Source organism: Xenopus laevis, chromosome 7S (assembly GCF_017654675.1).
Source record: "Xenopus laevis strain J_2021 chromosome 7S, Xenopus_laevis_v10.1, whole genome shotgun sequence".
Taxonomy (NCBI): Eukaryota; Metazoa; Chordata; class Amphibia; order Anura; family Pipidae; genus Xenopus; species Xenopus laevis.
Window position 1 is genome coordinate 99,266,106 of NC_054384.1, and position 23,085 is coordinate 99,289,190.

A 23,085-nucleotide genomic window follows, 5' to 3' on the forward strand; every position below is an offset into this window, starting at 1 on the left:
GCACGAAAAATTAAGTGCACACAAGCGCACACACTCAGTGGTGCAGAGCCGGCGGGGGCAGGGCAGTGCACACACTCTGCAGCTGTGCACCAAGGGAGTTCGGAGGGGGGCCCTGGACAGAAGTCCCGGTGGCCCCCAGACTGGCCCTGGGGGTAGGATTTTTTTTTGGTAAAGAGTTTGTTTCTCCTTTAAAGAGCAACTTTCATTAGCAAAACTGTAATAACACATGAAAACCACAGAAATGTGTTCAAACTTTCATCTCCTGCCCAATTTTGTAAAATTAACATGGTAATTAAGGGGGTGTGGCCACAAACTGGGCGTGGTCAAATGTCAGCGGTCTGCGCAGCAAATCTTTTTTTCCCTCTTAATATTTCTAACATGTTGGGAGCTCTGAAACCATTATCATTGAGCCATATTGGAGAATTACTTAGAATTACATTCTTCTTCCGTACAAAAAAAAAGATGGAAAAGAAATCTCTATCAAAATATTCCTTTTAATTGAATCTAACCTTCGGCCCAACCAGTGCCTCTAACCGTAGAGTTCAAATAAAATCATTATAAAACCCTATTCTATAAGCACGTTACAGGGTTCCTCGCAAAACATTCTTTGTAGCAGTTAACTTAGCAACCAGGTTCTTCAGAGATCCATCCCGCCCCAGAGAACTGATATCCCCGCCGTATAAGATTGCTTCCTGAATGGCAGCGCCAGAGTAGTCTATTTAACTACAGTTCCCAGAATTCCTTTACGCCTGAGTCAACGGCCGATGGACGCTGGTAGTTGTAGTTTATTACTAGTAGACGCCCAGTTGTCGTGAAAGGGTTTAGCGCTCTCCTATTGGATTAGCATTCTCCCAATGGGCGGAGCGCTCGGAACGCTTGAGGAGGGACATTGTTTCCACGCCGGAATCTTTGCACTGTGGCACCGTCTGTTCTCTGGCGGTTGAAGTATTAGTGCAGCATGGCAACCATGGCGGTAAGTGTATCCGGGGTTTTTGTTTCATATCTTTGTAGCTTTTATTAGTAATATTCCACCAGCAGGACATTTGACTAATCTCCCTGTTATTATAAATGGTATGGTCTGTCTTGGGCATGTTTTCTGATAGGTGTCTAGTCATGGGCCTCTAAGATGCAGTGGAACTTCTTCCGCGTTAGGGATAACACAAATGTTTGCTCTAAGTTTCACATTCCTTATATTGGACCTTAGTTGCTAAAGTTAGTTTACTCCTGGGCAGCCAGTAACCCATAGCAACTGGTTAACTATTCTCAGGCACCTGCAGGAAAACCTGTTAAAAGGGCTGTTCGCCTTTAAATTAACTTTTTGTATGATGTAGAGAGTAATTTGCAATTGCTTTATATTTTATTGGTGGGTTTTAAGTTATTTAGCTTTTCACTCAGCCGCTCTCCAGTTGGCAGTTTCTGCAGTCTGGTTGCTAGGGTTCAAATGAACCTAGCAACCATGCATTGTTTTGAATAAAAGACTGGAATATGAATAGGAGAGGCCAGGATAGAAAGATGAGTAATATAACAATAAATGTGTAGCCTTACAGAGCATTTGTTGTTAGATGGAGTCAGCGACCTCTTTTGAAAGTTGGAAAGAGAAGGCAAATTATTAAAAAAACAAAAAAAAAACTATAAAATAAATAAAGAAGGCCAACTGAATTAGTCATTCAAATGACACAGTAAGAGAAGAACTGTTAGCTGGATTTCAGCATAGAAATGGCATTTATTCATACTTTTTGAAGAGACCGGTAACTGATGGGTATATTAGGGGTTTCTGTGTTATGTGGGCCTCTTTATCAAATTTTGGTTTGAAAGCATCGAATAGGCCTAAATTCGACTTTGATTCGAAGTAAAAAAAAAGTTCGACTTCGAAAATCAAAGTAATGTCTCTTTAAAAAAAGTTCGACTTCGACACTTCGCCACCTTAAACCTGCCGAATTGCTATGTTAGCCTATGGGGACCTCCTAGAACCCATAGCCAACATTTAGCTAAGTTTTTAGAAGTCGAAATAAAATCGTTCGATAGATTAAATCGTTCGATCCAAAGTATTTCATCGTACAATCTAACGATTTTACTTCAACCGAATATGGCCAAATTTGATTAAAAAAAAACTTCGACTTCGAATATCAAAGTAATGCAATTCGATGGTCGAATTTTGAAGTTTTTTTACACTTAGAAATTCGACCCTTGATAAATCTGCTCCTAAGTGTTTTTGAAAGTTCCAAACACACTTTTGTCCTTTGAACGACCATCGAACATAAGAAAATGCAGCATGTCAGATCATAAAAGAAAGCACAATAAGAAGCTGATGGTGAGAGAATGAGTTGAATGGAATATAGACCAAAGCTGCTTCTCTCTAGCTCTCTCCACCATCCATATTTCCAGGCAGTTGTGCAACAGCGGGAGCCATTTGTTTGTTATAACTTAATGAAGGAAAGGATTTCTGAAGTGCAAAAAATGTTTCATTTTCTAGGCCTTCAGAGTAAATTAACCAAGATGTAAACATTAACCTGGATAAGTACCCATAGTAACCCAATTTCTTTTTATTTGCCTTGTAGCCTTGAGTTAGTCGGTGACTTGAAGGGGGGCCACATGGGACATAACTGTTCAGTGAGTTTGTAATTGATCCTCAGCATTCAGCTCAGATTCAAAAGCAACAGTTATGACCCATGTGGCCTCCCGTTAAGTCACAGATTGGTTACTGTCTGGTAACCAATCAGTGGAAACCAAGAGAACTGAAAAGCAGGAAGTAGTGTTCTGGCTATTATATTACACATCCAGTCACTCCAGTCTTTATATATTACATTTTTGGCTAATTTAACTATTTTGATTTTTTTTTTATTTTGCACAGCCTATCTATTAACCCAGTTTTTATTTATATACTGAACAATTCCTTTAAAGGTAGGTCTATATGGGCGCAAGGTTTTATGCCTGCTTTAAAATTGGAAATCTTGAGTCCTGCAGAAACTATTGGTGAATATGAATTGTAGCCAATGCTGTTTATTTCTTATAGGCAACCAAGGTGCCAGAGGTGCGAGATGTCACTCGAATTGAAAGGATCGGTAAGTGTCTACTCGCACGTAACTTGCTTAATATTGTATATGTGGGTGTTTGTCAACTTCCTTTGCAGATGTGGAATAACCCACTGCTGTCTCACAGTATCTTCTTCTCTGCTGAATGTGTTGGTATTTTACTCCATGGATTAATTGCACGGTCATTTTACAACCCACATACACCTAGATTGCATCAGAGCACTAACTTTTTGTTTACATGGACACCAGTGTAGTTGAATCAACACGCAGTCTCCGTGGGGATGAATAGCTAGTGAGGGTTTTAACACTGCAGCAGTCCCACAGTTGTGTCATTGTTTTAATTAACTTACAAACCAACATTTGTTTAAAGGAAAGGTTAAAACCAAGTAAGTTTTATCAGAAAGGTCTATATAAATACACCAGTAAACCCTCAAAGTAATGCTGCTCTGAGTCCTCTGTCAAAAGAAACATCAAATTTCTTTCCTTCTATTGTGTACTCATGGGCTTCTGTATCAGACTTCCTACCTTCAGTTTAAAGGAACAGTTCAGTGTGAAAATAAAAATTGTGTAGATAGCCTGTGCAAAATAATTTATATAATTTATAGTTAGTTACCCAAAAATGTAATGTATAAAGGCTGGAGTGACTGGATGTGTAACATAATAGCCAGAACACTACTTCCTGCTCTTCAGCTCTCTAACTCTGAGTTAGTCAGCGTTGAAGGGGACCACATGGGACATATCTGTTCAGTGAGTTTGCAATTCATACTCCGCATTCAGCTCAGATTCAAAAGCAACAGATATGACCCATGTGGCCCCCCCTCTAGTCTCTGGTTGGTTACTGTCTGGTAACCAGGCTAATCAGTCAGCGTAAACCAAGAGAGCTGAAAAGCAGGAAGTTGTGTTCTGGCTATTATGTTACACAGTCACTCCAGCCTTTATACATTACATTTTTGGGTAACTAACTATAAATTATATAAAAATATTTTATTTATCTATTTACACAATTTTTATTTTCACACTGAACTGTGAGGCAATTATGTGCGACTAAAAATGTGGGCAGGTACACGGAGAGCTTCATTTTCCAAGTTTCCTCGTGAGGCAATTACGTGCGACTTCGGAAAACGAAATGCTCCGTGTACCTGCCCCAGGCGATTTTAATTTTAGCCGGCGGAAGGCAGATCGGGGAGATTAGTGGCCGCAAAGAAGAGGAGATTTGTCTCCTGGTGACTAATCTCCCCAAATCTGCCTGTGTGGCCAGACTCTAATACTGCCAGCCACCAGAAATGTACAGAATATATTGGTAAAATCTTAGCCAGTTTGTTTCTTTATCAATGGCTCTGGTAAAGAGCACACACTTGCAATTGGCACTGGGGCCAATGTGATGCCAGACACTACACATCAAATACAGACCATATTTTAGTTGGGACAAAAATAAATAATAATGTTGTAAAATGCCCAACTTGCCCAAACATCTTCTCCCATTCATGTGTGAGCTTCTATATTCCTGCTATGTGATAATATTCAAATGCATGCTAATGTGTTAAAGTACAGGTACATGCATTTTAATAATATATTTTTAATAGGGATGCACCAAATCCACTATTTTAGATTTGGCTGAATCCTTGGTGAAAGATTCAACCGAATACCAAACCGAATATGAATCCCAATTTGCCTATGCAAATTAGAGGCAGGACAGGTAAAAGTAGAAAAAAAAAATTCTTCTTTTGTGATGAAAAGTCACTAGATTTCCCTACCCGCCCCTAATTTACATATGCAAATGAGGATTCGGTTCGACCAGGCACAAGGATTAGGCTGAATTTGAATCCTGATGATAAAGGACGAATCCTGGATTCGATGCATCCCATGTCAAATAAAGGAAAATGCATTTTGTAGCAGTTAAAAAAACGCAGATCATATCACCAGTGATTAAAATGCATACAATATTCAAAACCATCTCTTGCAAAGCTTATTCCCTGAGCAGAAGTTTAAGAAAGCCAGCTAGAAATATACTTCTGTGTTCTTCAGCACATGTAATTGGAGAAGATCTGATGGCAAGTGGGGCATTTTGCAACATTATATTTGTTTCTGTCCCAGCCGACTAAAATAAGATCTGCAGCTGATGTGCAATGGCTTGCATCATATTGGTTCCCATGCCAGTGATCTCTATCTGCAATTCATATTAAGTGCAAGAGGTAGTCTGTGTATGTATGAATATGGCTGTGCAGTGGTAAATATAAAATACAAACGAACATTAAAGTTGTTAAGCCGCACCTGTTCGTATTTTTCCTGCATTTTCTAATTATTTGTCTCTTTGCCAGGTGCACATTCTCACATCAGAGGGCTGGGCCTTGACGATGCGTTGGAACCCCGTCAGGTATTCCTGAACTCTAGCCCATAAGATGTAACATAAGAAACTAAGGGGCAGATTAATTAAGGGTCAAATTGAAAATTCGAATTTTCTAATTTTTTTTATGGTCAACTGTCAAATTCGACTAGGGAATTGTCCAAACTCAATTTGAGTTTATAAAAAAAAAAATCAAATAAAATTTTCGGGATTTATCATACTCTGGCCCTTTAAGAATTAAAAAATCGACTATTCGCCACCCAAAAATTGACGAATTACTGTATAAGTCAACGGGAGACGTCCCATGATCAATTTGGTGATATTTGTAGCCTTCCAGACATTCAAGTTTTTTCCGGAGCAATCGAGTTTGGTCGAATTAAATTAGAATTTTCGGCTCGGTAAAATTAGCCCGGGTTTGGCATATTCGATTTTTTTTTTAATCTCCCCTAATCTAATTTCAAGTAAAATCATTCATGAATTCATGAATTAGAAATTTGACTCTTGATAAATGTTCCTCCTAAGGGGCATATTTATGAAGGGTTGAATATTCGGCCAAATTCGAATCGTACGAATGGAAGTAATAGCGCATTCAATCGAATTCGAATCAAAGTTTTTCCCCAAAAAAACCTTACATTTTTCAAAGTCCACCAATTGACTCCAATTGACCAATTCTAGGAGGTTCCCCAAAGGCTAAAACAGCAATTCGGCAGGTTTTAGATGGCGAATGGTTGAAGTCAAATTTTTAAAGAGACAGTACATGATAAATGTTGATATTTGAATTTTCGAATTTGGACTAATCCCTAGTCAAGGTACACAAAAATAGCTTGAAATTCTAATTTTTTTAATTTGAAAAGTCACCTCGACCTTTGATAAATCTGCCCCTAAGTATATGTAATATAAGACACTGGGGCTCATTTATCAACACAGGGCAAATTTGCCCATGGGCAGTTACCTATAGCAACCAATCGGTGATTAGCTTTTTAAAGCCAGCCGCAAGTAGAACAATGAATACAGCAATTTGGTTGCCATGGGTTACTGCCCATGGGCAAACTTGCCCAGTGTTGATAAATGACCCCTCTAAGTTTACCCAGGAGCAGTAACCCATAGCAACAGCAAAAGAGCATTTAAACAGGTGGCCAGTAAATTCTACCTGCTGATTGGTTGCTATGGGTTACTGCCCCAGGCAAATTCTTGCCTTTTATTACATAAGACCATTATATGATTTGTTAACCATATAAATATTTGCTTATAAAACTGATTAGCTTTTGATAAGGAGATTGTAAAATCTGTCCTTCTGTATCAAAGCAACTGTAAAAACATACGTCCTTTTCTTTATCAGTGTACAGCTCACAGCCCTCTACATCTATTGCATCCACAAACAGGCAGGTGCTTGATAGCATCAGCTTGTTACCCCCTCTTTTTTTTGGGGGGGGGGCAGATTTTATTTAGTTCTTGTCATCGACATTGACACCAACTATTCAGAGGCTTCTAATATAAAATTGCTCTAAAATACCTCATATTGATGTGATAATTTATCAAAGTCCCTTATACAATTTGGTTAATTGATGTTTAGAGGCACCTATAACAGTGCAATGTATTGCAAAATTTAAAGGAGAACTAAACCCTAAAAATTGCATATTTTATATATTGAACTTGCTGCACCAGCCTAAAGTTTGAGCTTGTCAATAGCAGCAATGATCCAGAACTTCAAACTTGTCACAGGGGGTCACCATCTTGGAAAGTGTCTGTGACACTCACATGCTCAGTGGGCTCTGATTGGCTGTTGAGCAGCTAAGCTTAGGGCTCGTCACTAATTATCCAGCAGAAAATGAGCTTCCCTGTAATATAAGCTGATGCTACAGGTTTGCTGATTATTAAATTCTGATGCTAATTGCACTGGTTTCTGTGCTGCCATGTAGTAATTATCTCTATTAATTACTAATCAGCCTTATATTGTGACATTTCTATTCTATGGGGCAGATTTATCAAGGGTCGAATTTCGAAGTGGAAAATACTTAGAAATTCGACCACTGAATAGAATCCTTCGAAGTCGGAGGATTTTATTCATCGTACAATTATAGTACGATCGATTTTCCTTTGAATATAAAAAACGTAGAAAATTGCTCTGGAAGGTCCCCATAGGCTAACATAGCACTTCGGCAGGTTTAAGTTGGCGAAGTATTGAAGTCGAAGTTTTTTTTAAAAGACAGTACTTCGATTATCGAATAGTCGAACGATTTTTACTTCGAATCGAAGTCAAAGTAAATTCGAAGTCGTAGTATCCTATTCGATGGTCGAAGTATTCAAAAAATTACTTCGAATTTTGAATTTTTTAACTTCGAAAATTCCCTTGAATTCACTTCGACCCTTGATAAATCTGCCCCTAAGTGTACTGTATATTGTGAGTGGGTCCCTAAGCTCAGTAAGTGACAGCAGCACAGAGCATGTGCAGTGAATCAGCAGAAAAGAAGATGGGGAGCTACTGGGGCATCTTTGGAGACACAGATCTTTACTGCTAAAGGGCTGTGGTTGCCTTGGGCTGGTACAGAAGCACAATATAATGTACAACATTTTATAGCTACTTCTTTAATTAGGCTTTAGTTCTCCTTTAAGAAATCTGCATATACTTCATATATTAGGTTTTTATGAATGGGACAATTTAAGTGAGTATAATAGGCTGTACATATTAGTAGGTGATGCAACCGAGTACAGAAAGAAATCTATTCTAATCTATTTGTGTGTGTGTGTGTGTGTGTGTAGGTATCGCAGGGCATGGTGGGACAGCTGGCATCCAGGAGGGCAGCCGGAGTTATTCTGGAAATGATCAAAGAAGGGAAGATTGCTGGGAGAGCAGTGCTCATTGCTGGACAACCAGGCACAGGAAAAACCGCCATTGCTATGGGTAAATCTTTTTGTTACTCTTACAGAAAGTAGAATATGTTGAGTATTAATGTTATGCAGTGTCCGAAAAGGAAGGCTTTCTCTTGTCTTCCCTACAATAAACCCTAAACAATGTTTCTGCATGGCTTCTTACAAAATGACCAAATCGTCAGAACATATTTATGCTCTAGTATTTTTTTTACAATACAAAAGTATAAAAGATTCATACGATGTCTACTAGCACCATATATAATGTCACTAAGCAGCAAGGATGTTTTTTTTTATGAAAACCAGAAATAAAGACTTTTTTCAATTGCTTTTCATCTTTTATTTTTTACTGTTTTCCCACAATTTAAAGGGGTGGTTCAGTTTTAAGTTATCTGTTAGTATGTAAAAGAATGGCCGATTCAAAGCAACTTTCCTATTGGTCCTAATTATTTTCTATAATTTCTTATTTGCCTTTGTCTCTTTCCAGCATTCAAATGGGGATCACTGACCCCATTTAAAAAAAGAGCTACAAATGTATTGTTATTGCTACTTTTTATTACTCCTCTTTCTATTCATTCCCTCTCCTATTCATTTTCCAGTCTCTTATTCAAATAAATGCATGGTCACTAGGGTAATTTGGGCCCTAGCAACCAGATTGCTGACATTGCAACCTGTACAGCTGCTTAATAAAAAGATGAATAACTCGAAAAAAGCATAAATAAAAAAAAAAAAAAATTAAAACAAATATGACTACATCATACTAAAAGTTCATTCAAAGGTGAACAACCCTTTTAAACGTATGTTTAAAGTTTAATGTTCGTGTCTCTTGTGTTTCAAGTCTGGCAGCTCAGTTATCCAGGAGCATCTGAAATGTTCCAATTTGCTCGAATTTAGTTGATACAATTAGTTGATACATTTAGTTGATCCATTTCTCAGCAGTATCTGTGGAATATTAGCAACTATTGTATCAATTCTAACAGCTGCCTGTAATGAACACAGGGATTCTGCTCAGCAGGGACAAAGATAACAAATGTATCAACTAAGGGGCAGATTTATTAAGGGTCGAATTCAAAATTCGAATTCAAAATTTTACATATTTTTTTATGGTCAAAACCTCCAATTAGAATTGTGAATTATCCAAACTCGATTCGAATTTTAATTCGAATTTCGAGATTTATTATACTCTGACCCATCAAAAATTCGAATTCTCCACCTAAAAGCTGTCGAGTTCATGTATAAGCCAACGGGAGAGGTCCAGGGCCTAATTTGGACATGTTACTAGGCTTCCTGACATTTAAGGTTTTTTTCATAGAAAAAAAGCGAATCAAGTTTAGCCGAATTTGTTTCGAATTGAATTTGAGTTTTCGAGTCTGTAAAATTTGTGCGAGTTTTATATATTAGATTTTTTTTTTTATTAAATAACCCCCCAATAGAATTTCAAGTATATTCGAATTTATTTGAAATTAAAAACTCACATGAATTTCGAAATTCAACATTTGATAAATGTGACTGTAAGGGGCACTTTTTATTAAGGGTCGAATTAAAAATTTGAATTCAAATTTCGAGTTTTATTTTAGTGTAATTTGTCTAGGGAATAGTCCAAATTAGATTAGAGTTTAAAAAATTTTTTTAAAATTCAAGTTTGAAATTTATCATATACTATCACTTTAAAAAGTGAAAAGCGAAAAGCGAAAATTGGACTATTCGCCATCTAGAACCTGCCGAATTTGTGTTTTAGTCTATGGGGGACCTCCAACAATCGATTTGGAGCCTTTTGGTGGACTTATGAAAAATTATTTGTTTAAAAAATATTTTTTTACTCAAAAAAACTTGAATCAAATTTGATTTGAGTTTGATTCTAGTTTGCAGGTCGATTCTATTCACCCGAATTTTAAAAAAAAAAATCAAATTTTTTTAATAAATTACGATTGGTCGTTTTTGTTCAAGTTTATGTGAGTTTTTATAAACTGCCATAAACTCTAAATTAGACCCTTGATAAATCTGTCCCTAAATGTGTCAATTTAGAACAGTTACCGAGTCGGCAACACCCCCCCTCCCCCCCAGCTGCTTTTGAAGGTGAAAAATGACACTTTACACTTCAATATTAGAAAAACTGTCACACATAGAAAGTACTTGGAAAAAGTCTTTATTTCTGGTGAACTCTGGCCTACTCCAAACCAATATGTGTAAATGCTGAATACAGATACAGTTTGGTATGTAGAATTCATAGCCAAGTCCTCATAGAGAAGACTGAGAGGTCAGTTTAGTTTCTGCATTTTGGGGACTCTCTCTCCCTCTCTCCCTCCCCCCCCTTTGTGGTGTTTCCAGGCTGCATTTAATATATCGCTAATGTTATTGATTTATATTCATTCTGCTCATTTGTGTTAAACACAGGAATGGCTCAGGCTTTGGGCTCTGACACCCCTTTTACAGCCATTGCTGGTAGTGAAATCTTTTCACTGGAAATGAGCAAAACCGAGGCTCTGACGCAAGCTTTCCGGAGGTCCATTGGTGTGAGGATCAAGTAAGTTTTCATCACGCAGACAGTGAACTCTCGGCTCCATGTAGAATTTTTTTTTTAATGAATCCCATTCATCTATATGCTTCAAAACTAAAAAAAAAAAAATCAACATTCTTTTGTAGGGAAGAAACAGAAATCATTGAAGGTGAAGTTGTTGAAGTTCAGATTGATAGACCTGCCACTGGAACAGTAAGTAATTGTACATCATTGAGCTTGCCCTGAGAATAGTGTATTTTTTTCCCCTTCATATTGTTTATAGAGATTTTTTTTTTTTTTTTTTTTTTTTTTATCTTTCTTTTTTGTCAAGCATAAAAGACATCACAGCAATTGCACATTTTATCAAAGACATAGCAAATGAGCCTAACATTGCTAAAACATTTTACATTTGTTGCTATTTTAATTATCATCTCTTGCATATTGATAGACAATCGCAGATATAGGCTAAGCAATGTATCCTTTCATATGTTTATAGAGATTTTATCTTAAACTATCACAAAAATGAAAATTTTATATAAGCTTCATCATACTGAAATAAGAAATTTCTACTAAAATTCTGTACAGTTTCTGAAATCAAGTTTATCTTCACTCTTCCTCTCTCAGCATCTATTTCTCTTCATTCTGTCTTCATGCAGCAGTTGGGTGTCAGATATTCTTTGACAGTAAGATCCAATATATCTTATAGGGGGAATATGTATTCGGGAAGTATTATAGGGAAGATGTGTTAGAGCTCACTCTTATTAAAATTACCAGACATCCTGTCTCTCTACATGCAGAATTTGTGCAAAAGGCAGTTATTTCATTAGATTTTGTTTGTACTGGAATCAGTTATTTGACTGAGCTCTAATACATCTGCTCGGAAAGGAACCCCCCCCCCCCCTCTGTAAGATATAGTGGATCATTCATCTGACACCCAACTGCTGCATAAAGAGAGAATGAAGAGAAACAGATGCTGAGAGAGGAATAGTGAAGATAAACTTGATTATTTCGGAAACAGTACAGAATTTTTAATTGATTGTATTAAGAAAGTTTCTTGTTTCAGAATGAGGAAGCTTATATTAAATTTCCATTTTCGCGATAGTTCCCCTTTAAGCTTTTAAAGGCTGGAAGAATGTAGTCGTAGAATATTGTATATGGAAACTGAAATGGAGGATTTACTCCTGTACTGGAAAGGTGTTGCTGTATGACAATTTTTTTAATCTCTCATGACATCTACAATAGAGTAACTGGTAGGAGTGTTATTTGTGTGCTAATAAATAAAACAAGTCTTTGTGCACATTTTTCTACCTTCTGAGTGTGCTGCTGACTGTGCTGGACAATCCGTATACAAGTTGACTGCCAGGCATCTCCTGAATTTAGGCTTAGTAAAGGCAGCTCATGACTCTCTGGCTATTGTAGAATAGCATCATGTAGTACCTGATGTCGTTGGTTGTAGTTCTGCAACAGGTGGAATGACAGCCTTTACCTATCACACATAGCTTTACAGCAGTTAACCTGTATGTGTAGTATTTAGCAGAACATGGCCTTTTGAATGACGATACATGTACATGGATTATTAATGGGTACATTTCATTTAAAGGTGAAAAGATTGACTTTTAATACATTTATTGCTTTCTGAAATTTTAATGTATACGTATCTATACAGTTAAAGGGGTGATTCGCATTTACGTTAACTTATTGTGTTCTAGAATGGCTTATTCTAAACAACTTTTCAATTTGCCTTTCTCTTCTTTTCCAGCTTTCAAATGGGGGGTCACTGACCCCATCTAAAAATACAAATGCTCTTTAAGGGTAAGGTCACACCTGGAGATTCAGGGAGATTGTCGCCCAGCGACTAATCGCCTCTTCTTTAGGGCGACTTATTAGTCCCCCTGTCTTCCGCCTGCTAGAATGAAAAAAACGCCTGCGCCATGCCACTTGCAGCGCTTAGTTTTCCGAAGTCGCCCGAAGTTTCCTCGTGAGGCAACTTTGGGTGACTTCGGAAATCTAAGGGCGAGTGCCATGCCTTTTGTTTTTTCATTCTAGCAGGGGGAAGCCGTTTGGGGAGATTAGTCACCCCAAAGAAGAGGCAATTAGTCGCCGGGCAACTAAATCTCCCCGAATCTCCAGGTGTTGCCTTACCCTTAGGGTAGACCTTATTAGTTTTTTTAACTATTTCTATTCAGGCACTTTCATATACATATTCCAGTCTCTTACTCAAATCAATGCATGGTTGCTAGGGTAATTTAGACCATATCAACCATATTACTGAATAAAAAGCAAAATAACTCTAAAACCCATATAATAAAATTGAAAAACATTGGATTCGGAATATCTCTTTCTACATCATACTAAGTTGATTTAAAGGTGAACGGCCTCTTTAAAACAGTCTGTTTCATATGTAGCCGTTCAGATATTGCCAGCTACAAGACCTTATTTTCCTAAGCAATATGGCATTGTAGAGACATATTTTCAAGTGTGTTTTTTTTCACTATAGGGTGCAAAAGTTGGAAAGCTGACTCTGAAGACAACAGAGATGGAGACCATTTATGATCTTGGAACAAAGATGATTGAGTCTTTGACAAAGGAAAAAGTACAGGCAGGGTAAAGTCATAACAAAGCAATTATTATTTTAGGATACAATAGAATGCTATTTGACTTTTGTCAGTTAAAGAACTGTTTTAAAGAAAAAACAAAAAAACTTTTGACCCCCTCCCCGTCTATAAATGGAAAAATGTCCAATTAATTTGTGCAGTCAATGTTGACTGCATTTGTTGGTTAATAGTAAGGCCTATTTAATATTCAGTTTTGTGAAAGAGCTAGAGATATAAAGGTGTGCAAGCATGTTATGTTGACCACTATAGGAAATAATGTATGTATAAAACAAGTCTGCCTGTGCTTTTCCTTAGGGATGTAATTACTATTGATAAAGCCACAGGCAAAATAACAAAGCTGGGTCGTGCCTTCACAAGGGCCCGTGATTATGATGCCATGGGATCTCAGGTAAGTGACTTGATAGTTGGTTTGGCTTCCTAGGCTGGGAGTCATTGGACAGTGAGCAAAAACTTGATATTTATTTCACTTCTTTTTCCAATTAAGACTAAATTCGTTCAGTGCCCCGACGGGGAGCTCCAGAAGCGCAAGGAAGTAGTACATACGGTGTCGCTGCATGAAATTGACGTGATAAACAGTCGGACACAAGGATTCCTTGCTCTCTTTTCAGGTACAGTTGGACATAATTGCAATTACAAAAAACCATAAAATTTATTCTGTGTATACAGGAACATTGCTTAGAATTAATGTTTCTTTCCTTGTTCAAAATGTTTTTATTTATTTTTTTACATGCCTTTTAAAGGAGAACTGAAGCAAAAAGGGGTGGTTCACCTTTGATAAAAAAAAAAAAAAAAATATATAGTAAGCTATTTAGTACACATACACTGCCATCATCTCTCTCGCTAGTACATTTTTCTCTTTTTTCAAAACCTGTTTAAACGAAGAATTTGTACCTAATGTAATGCTTCTTGTCTCGGATCCTTTTCCTGTAACAAAGTTAGTAGTCAAGTGGACAGACTTATTAGTTAAGGTTTCATATGTGTCCGTAAATTGGTTAACAATCTTCTTTTATGAAGGTGAACCACCCCTTTAACTAAAGCAGTAGTACTAGCCAAAGGCAACTACAGCCATTTAGCAGGGAAGATCTATGTCTCCAAAGATGCCCCAGTAGCTCCCCATCTTCTTTTCTGTTGATTCACTGCACATGCTCTGTGCTGCTGTCACTTACTGAGCTTAGGGACCCACTCACAATATACAGTACACATAGAATAGAAATGTCACAATATAAGGCTGATTAGTAATTAATACAGATAAATACTACATGGCAGCACAGAAACCAGTGCAATTAGCATCAGAATTGAATAATCAGCAAACCTGTAGCATCAGCTTATATTACAGGGGAAGCTCATTTTCTGCTGGATAATTAGTGAGGAGCCCTAAGCTTAGCTTCTCAACAGCCAATCAGAGCCCACTGAGCATGTGAGTGTCACAGACACTTTCCAAGATGGTGACCCCCTGTGACAAGTCTGAAGTCCTGGATCATTGCTGCTATTGACAAGATGAAACTTTAGGCTGGTGCAATAAGTTCAGTTTATAAAATACGGCCATATTAAATTTAAATTGATCTATGTATGTTTGCATTTGATCTATGTATGTTTGCATTTTGCCTTCAGGACTGCCATTTACTCTAAAGCTTATGTAATGATGTCCCTTATTGATACAGAAGTCAACCTTTTTAAAATTTTAGCCAAGCTTTGAATAAAGCTCTGTGTTAATTACTAGGATGTTGTCCTGTAAAAGTACGGCAAGTCCAGTTTGCAGTCAGTGAATGGAATGTAACTTTCATTAGACGGATGTAATGTAGCTGCTGTTATTAATATAAAGGATGAAAAATGGTAACAGCAATGTCTAAAGCACTTCAAGATATATCTAGTTTTCTGTTGTGGTGTTTTGTTTAGTTCAACTAGATGTAATGTAATCAAATGTAATTTATCCAAATGGAATTTCCATTTCTAGGCGACACAGGAGAGATTAAATCAGAGGTGCGAGAACAGATCAATGCGAAAGTTGCAGAATGGAGAGAGGAAGGGAAGGCTGAGATTATTCCTGGTGTAAGTTTTAGTTCATGTGTTGATTTTTTTTTTTTTTTTTCATACACCGCACTTTATATAGGAATAAATTAAAAACATCAGATAAAGTGTATCATAAACTTAGATCACAGGTATCCAACCATTTAGTTGGCATTTAGTTGCTTTATTTTTAAAACTTTTTCCTTGCCAAGGTTATAGGAATAAAGGGCACAGCACATTGTGCATTTGTACAGAAGATAAAATGTTGCCATTCGTAATGTTAACATAGGTATGGGACCTGTTATCCAGAAAGCCCCAGGTCCCGAGCATTCTGGTTAACGGATCTTTCCTTAATTTGGATCACTAAGACATCTAGAAAATCATGTAAACCTTAAATAAACCCAATAGGCTGGTTTTGCTTACAATAAGGATTAATTATATCTTAGTTTGGATCAAGTACAAGTTACTGTTTTATTATTACACAGAAAAAAGGAAATCATTTTATCAAAATACCTTTTTTTCAAATGAAGTCTATGGGAGACAGCCTTTCCTTAATTTGGAGAATTCTGGATAAAGGGTTTCCGAATAAAAGATCCCATGTACTGCAACATTTGGCACCTTTGCTGCAAGTCCTCTGTAGTTGGTAAAAGTTTTGAACTATATATATATATATATATATATATATATATATATATATATATATATATATATATATATATATATATATATATATATATATATATATATATATATATATATATGCTGTTTTCTTTCCCTGACGAAGGTTCCAAGAAGGAACCGAAACGTAGGATCACAATAAACCGCATGGTTTCACCTTATTTGATCGTTTGATTTTTTTGCCTGTGAGTGCCGTCTTTTCTGCATTGACTATATATATATATATATATATATATATATATATATAAAATATGGTAAAATAATGCAGCATTTAAAATCATACATGTTTTGCACCCTGTTTCTCTCTACTATTGGTAGAAGTGTGTGCGCTTGTTTGTCCTTGGTTTCTTTCGGTTTACTAAGTTATGTGAACTCCAATAGATATTTAGAAAAAATATATACTTAATCTTATATGATACACAATATCATAACCTTTTAAATCTTAAAGGAACGGTTCACCTTTATGTTAACTTCTAGTAAGTCATATAATGGCTAATTCTAAGTAACTTAGCAATTGACCGTCATTATTTATTTTCTCTAGTGTTTTAATTATTTGCCTTCTTCTTCTAACTCTTTCCAGCTTTCAAATGAGGGTCAATGACCCCATCTAAAAGCAAATGCTTTTAAGACTACAAATGTATTGTTACTGCTACTTTTTATTACTCATCTTTCTATTCAGGCCTCTTCTATTCATATTCCAGTCTCTTATTCAAATCAATGTGTGGTTGCAGTAAAATTGCAAACTGGAGAGCTGCTGAATAAAAAAACTAAATAACTCAAAAACCACAGATAATAAAAAACTGTTAATTTAAAGGTGAACAATCCCCATAAGTGGAATTTACAATTAGTGCCGCAGTTTAAATTCTTGTTCTCTTTGTGCCCAACAGGTGCTATTCATAGATGAGGTGCACATGCTGGATATAGAATGCTTCTCCTTCTTGAATCGAGCTTTGGAAAGTGACATGGCCCCTGTTCTCATAATGGCCACAAACAGAGGAATAACCAGGTAGGTTGCAGCCGCGGCCATTGACCTTCAAAATCGTAGAATCCTTTTCACGGTTCAATTATTATTGTCTTCAGACTTTCTCTTGATCCGAAGAACATGTGAGAGATAATGTAAAGTCTACCATTTTATGAAACGTTTTCTTGCAAACCCTGCGCTTTAATCCCATGTAGTTGCTCTTTTATGTCACACCTATTGAGCTATTGGGGGTATGCACTATTATCTAATGCAGTTCCTTCATATAATGAGCAAGTGTTCTGTATGCAATACTTCTGTAAGGTTGCTGTCACATTGTTGACTTTTTGTTGTCCTGTGAGCCGCTGCTTACTTCAGTTCCTGACAAGGTACAGCTAAAGCTCAGTGAGAGTAATCTATTTTCCATTCTAGTTGCCATGCAACCTTTCATCCGTTGCCTATGCTGACTGTTCTTAGCATCATCCTAGATAGAGACAAATGTCCCTAGGAAGATGCACCAGTTGGACTATGCCTGACCATGTATTAAAGGGGTTGTTCGCCTTTAAATTAACTGTTATTATGATGTAGAGCGTGATATTCTGAGACAAAATGCAATTGTTTTTCAATTTTTTATTATTTGTGGTTTTGAGTTATTTAGATTTTTTTCAGCAGCTCATTAGTTTGCATTTTCAGCGATCTGGATGCTAGGGTCCAAATTACTCTAGCAACCATACACTGATTTGAATAAGAGACTGGAATAGGAGAGGCCTGAATAGAAAGATGAGCCATAAAAAGTAGCAATAACAATACATTTGTAGCCTTACAGAGCATTTGTTATTAGATGGGGTCACTGACCCCCATTTGAACGTTGGAGTCAGAAGAAACAAATTAAAAACTATACAAAATAAACAATGAAGGTCAATTGAAAAGCTGAAAAGCCATTCTATAACATACCAAACATTAACTTAAAGGTGAACCAGCACTTTAAAGGAATTGTTCAGTGTAAAAATAAAAACTGGTTAAATAGGCTGTGCAAAATAAAAAATGTTTCTAATATAGTTAGTTAGCCAAAAATGTAATGTATAAAGTCTGGAGTGATTTGATGTACCGTATATACTCGCGTATAAGCCGAGTTTTTCAGCACCCAAAATGTGCTGAAAAACTCAAACTCGGCTTATACGCGGGTCATACCTCTGCTCTTCCCTCTGTCCTTCCCTCTGTCACCTCTGCCCCAGCCGGACTGCCTGTGACTGCCTGTGTCGCCGCCCGGAGCAGGTCCAGGAGCTCCGGGCGGCGCGTCCTTCCCTGCCGGCGTTCGCTTTCAAAATGGCGGCGCCCATGGCCGCCACGTGGGTAGCGGCGCCGGCCGCTACCCACGTGGCGGCCATGGGCGCCGCCATTTTGAAAGCGAACGCCGGCAGGGAAGGACGCGCCGCCCGGAGCTCCTGGACCTGCTCCGGGCGGCGACACAGGCAGTCACAGGCAGTCCGGCTGGGGCAGAGGTGACAGAGGGAAGGACAGAGGGAAGGACAGAGGGAAGAGCAGAGGTGACAGAGGGAAGGACAGAGGGAAGAGCAGCCAGGGTGGGGAGAGCGACAGATGGGGGGGGAAGTGGCAGAGGGAAGCAAACATGAAATAGGGGTGGCAGAGGGAAGCAAACATGAAATCCGGTCGGCGACACAGTCAGTCACAGACAGTAACAGGTACCTGCCCAGTGTCCCCCAATTGTTGCGGCTGGGTCACATTCACATTTTGAAATCTGACATGGGGCCCCTAGGCTTATACACGAGTCAATACATTTTTCCAGTTTTCTTAGGTAAATTAGGTACCTCGGCTTATACACGGGTCGGCTTATACACGAGTATATACGGTATAACATGTCCGTCTGAACACTACTTCCTGCTTTTCAGCTCTCTTGGTTTACACTGACTGCCCTGGTTACCAGGCAGTAAAAAATCAGAGACTTGAGGGGGGACCACATGGGTCATTTCTGTTGCTTCTGAATCTGAGCTGAATGCTGAGGGTCAATTACAAACTCACTGAACAGAAATGTCCCATGTGGCCCCCCTTCAAGTCGCTGACTAACTCAGAGTTATAGAGCTGAAAAGCAGGAAGTTGGATTCTGGCTGTTTTATTAGACATCTGTTCACTCCAGCCTTTATACATTACATTTTTGCCTAACTAACTATATTAGAAACATATTTTATTTTGCACAGCCTATCTATTTACACAGTTTTTGTTTTCACACTGAACTATTCCTTTAAAGGAGAAGGAAAGCTACTAAGGCAGTTTATTGCCACAGTAGATTAGCCACAACAGTGCAAGTTACTACACTATTTTTATTCTTTAAAATGCTTTTCCATACCTGAGAAAACCGCTCTAGCCACTGTCTGTTTGTTTAGGATAGCAGCTGCCATATTAGCTTGCTGTGGGCATCACTTCCTGCCTGAGCCTCTCCCTGCTAGTTCCTTAGCTCTGGGCTCACATTACAGCAAGGTGGGGTGAAAGGAAAAGAGAGAAGCAAACTGAGCATGCTCAAGCCCTAGCCCTGTAGGTTTAAGCTGCAAACAGAAAGTCTGATACAGAAGCCCATGTGTACACAATAGAAGGAAAGAAATCTTTCTTTTGACTAGGGATGCACTGAATCCACTATTTTGGATACCGAAGCGAATCTGAATCCTAATTTGCATATGCAAATTAGGGGTGGGAAGTGGAAAACATTTTACTTCCTTGTTTTGTGACAAAAAGTCACGCGATTTCCCTCCCCGCCCCTAATTTGCATACGCAAATTCAGATTCGGTTCGTCCGAATCCTGCTGAAAAAGGCCGAATCCTGGATTCGGTGCATCCCTACTTTTGACAGAGCTTTACTTTAAAGGGGTTGTTCATCTTTGTAACAAATTGACAAATCTAACAGTTCACATGAATAGAACAAACTTTTCCATAGAAATAGTTAACAGAAAAAGTACAGTTCAAGAGATATTCACCTCAGAAGTGTCCCTGTACTAATCCTTCAGTTCCACACAGACCCTGTGCTGGGAGGGGGTCACTGACCCCCAAAAACACTACAGTGTTCACTTCCTCTTCCTTATATGACATCACACATTGTACTGGCAGCTAACTTAACTCCTATTGGCTATGTCTGCTGTCAATCTGCCACTGCTTCCTGTGCTGGGGAATTTGAGCAGCATTCAGGTACTGAAGAGAAACTGTTACAAGTTTGTGAGAGGGAGGGGGAGTGTGGGCTGTGTGCTGCAGAGACTTCAACTGTGCAGATGGGGGGATCAAGGTGCTTGGGACCTGGAGTTTTCTGGATAATGGATCTTTCCATAATTTGGATCTTCATACCTTAAGTCTACTAGAAAATCATGTAAACATTAACTAAACCCAATAGGCTGGTTTTGCTTCCAATAAGGATTAATTATATCTTAGTTGGGATCAAGTACAAGGTACAGGTATGGCATCTGTTATACAGAATGCTTGCGACCTGGGGTCTTCCGGATAGCAGATCTTTCTGTAATTTGGATCTTAGTACTAGAAAATGGTGTAAACACTAAATAAAGCCAATAGGCTGGTTTTGCTTCCAATAAGGATTAATTATATCTTAGTTGGGATCAAGTACAAGCTACTGTTTTATTATTACACAGGAAAAAGAAATCATTTTGAATTATTGGATTATAATGGCTACTATGGGTACTTTCCAGAAATATATTATTATTATTTTTTTTGGGGGGGGGGGGTCCATGTATTATTTTGTGTATTTACCTCATAAAAAAAGTAAAATATTTTTCTGGTATAGATCCCTATATCATGAAAAATATAACTTTTTCATTTTTTGGTATTTAGAGCTCTAAATCTTGTTCCAGAAGTGGAACACTTAAAAAAGCTATCGTTTTCCTAGGTAAATTACCGCCCCCCCGGGAGAGCGCACAAAATGTTCAAAAAACGTACCTGCCCTCATCACTGCTCAGTGCTGGTTTTGTTACAATTTTGTAAATAACTGACATTATGCTTAATGCCAAAGGTTGCCAAACAATGTTGCTCCTTCCTTTTCTGCAGTATTTGTCTGCATGGCTGTGTGATTGTTTGTTGCAAGGCAGGTTTGTTTATATGCTGCGTCTGTTAACCTCTGCCATTACAATTGAGTAATCAACCAATGATCATTCAAATTATGTGACTGGTTACAGTTCACAAGCACCCAATAAATTACTAGGAGGAGGGCATTATCAACATCCAATAGGAAACAAGTAAGGGCAAAGCCTGGGCATGATGATGTCATCATATAGGAAGTTCTTGGTGTGTCAGGTTCAAAATAGGCCACTCCCATCACTTCAGAAAACTGGTCAGAGAGACAGGAGAAGGACTGAGTTAATAGGTATAGAAATTAGCTTTTACAATGGCATTTTTACTTTTTGTTATGGAAAATGGTTTTTCTAACACATTGAGAGCATTGTTAGTGGTTTCATAAGATTTGTACATTGAAGGTGAACAACCCCTTTAATTATATCTCAGTTGGGATCAAGTACAAGCAACTGTTTTATTATTACAGAGAAAAGGGAAATCATTTTTATAAATTTGAATTATTGGATACTATGGGAGATGACACTTGTACTTTCCAGAAATATATTATTTTGTGGGGGGGGGTTCCATGTATTATTTTGTGTATTTACCTCAATTGTAATTGGGGTAATTATTGGAAGCAAAACCAGCCTATTGGCTTTATTTAGTGTTTACACCATTTTCTAGTAACACAAAATGTTCAAAAAACCTACCTGCCCTCAACACTGCTCTGCCTGTCACTTAGGGCTGCCACCTCACCCTTTTAAAACCAAACACATATGAAATCCACAGCCTGTATGGCTAATTAGCAATTAATTTAGATGCATGATACATGGCTGCACAGAAATCAGTTCAGTCTGCAGCATCTAAATGAGTTGATAATTAGCCATGCAGGCTGTGGATTTCATATGTGTTTGGTTTTAAAAGGGTGAGGTGGCAGCCCTACTGTCCCTGCTAGATGTGTAAGTTACATACGTTTCTAAGCAAGTCAGTGGTGCTTTTGTTGCAATTTTGTAAATAACTGACATTATGCTTAATGCCAAAGGTATTAAAAGATAAAAATATAGAAACGTCAGTATTTATTCCCAGAAAAGTTTGCACCCCTTTGGCACTCCATTCAGTTTTAGTCTAGGCAGAAGGAGAGGGCCAGAATTGGGAGAACAATGTTGCTCCTTCCTTTTCTGCAGTATTTGTCTGCATGGCTGTGTGATTGTTGCAAGGCAGGTTTGTTTATATGCTGCGTCTGTAAACCGCTGCCAATTACAATTGAGTAATCAACCAATGATCATTCAAATTATGTGACTGGTTACAGTTCACAAGCACCCAATAAATTACTAGGAGGAGGGCAGTATCAACATCCAATAGGAAACAAGTAAGGGCAAAGCCTGGGCATGATGATGTCATCATATAGGAAGTTCTTGGTGTGTCAGGTTCAAAATAGGCCACTCCCATCACTTCAGAAAACTGGTCTGAGAGACAGGAGAAGGACTGAGTTAATAGGTATAAAAATTAGCTTTTACAATGGCATTTTTACTTTTTGTTATGGAAAATGGTTTTTCTAACACAGGGGTGTCCAAACTACGGCCCGCGGGCCAAATGCGGCCCGCGATCCAATTTTAATTGGTCCGCAGCAAAGAGCAGAAGAGGAGCCGAAGTCACAGCAGCACGTCGCAGTGATTTTTTAAACTTTCTGTCACTCCCCCTCCCTCCCAGAAACCAGGCATGAAAAATAGCTACACTGCTAAAAAAAACCCGTTCTATGCTCTGGCTCAACTCCCCCTTCGATAGTTTTACAACTAAGATCTCCCTTACATACCAGCTCTCCTTCTGCAGCTGCCGGCTCCCCCCTCCCTGCCAGAAACTAAAGGTGGACTCCGACTGTGACTTACTTCCCTGCTGCCGCACATTCATTTCTATGGGATGACTGAGAGACGCGAGTGTTGAATGTGCTGCAGCTTGATCCTGTTTATCAGCGATCACGTAGAAATGAATGTGCGGCAGCAGGGAAGTACGTCACAGTCGGAGTCC

The 23,085-nt window shown here is 38.2% G+C and overlaps 1 protein-coding gene across 2 annotated transcripts in view; it reads left to right on the forward strand.

The window, feature by feature from the left end:
* The first annotated feature begins 819 nt into the window (after positions 1–819).
* ruvbl2.S (RuvB like AAA ATPase 2 S homeolog) overlaps positions 820–23,085 on the forward strand; it is a 31,902-nt gene continuing 9,636 nt past the window's right edge. Inside the window, exons 1-11 of one of the 2 annotated variants that reach the window (XM_041570378.1) lie at positions 820–973; positions 3,014–3,062; positions 5,351–5,406; positions 8,137–8,278; positions 10,639–10,768; positions 10,888–10,954; positions 13,239–13,345; positions 13,651–13,744; positions 13,841–13,964; positions 15,311–15,405; positions 16,929–17,047. In XM_041570378.1, coding sequence (XP_041426312.1) covers positions 959–973; positions 3,014–3,062; positions 5,351–5,406; positions 8,137–8,278; positions 10,639–10,768; positions 10,888–10,954; positions 13,239–13,345; positions 13,651–13,744; positions 13,841–13,964; positions 15,311–15,405; positions 16,929–17,047 — 998 coding nt within the window. In that variant the 5' untranslated portion in view covers positions 820–958. 2 annotated transcript variants of the gene reach the window in all.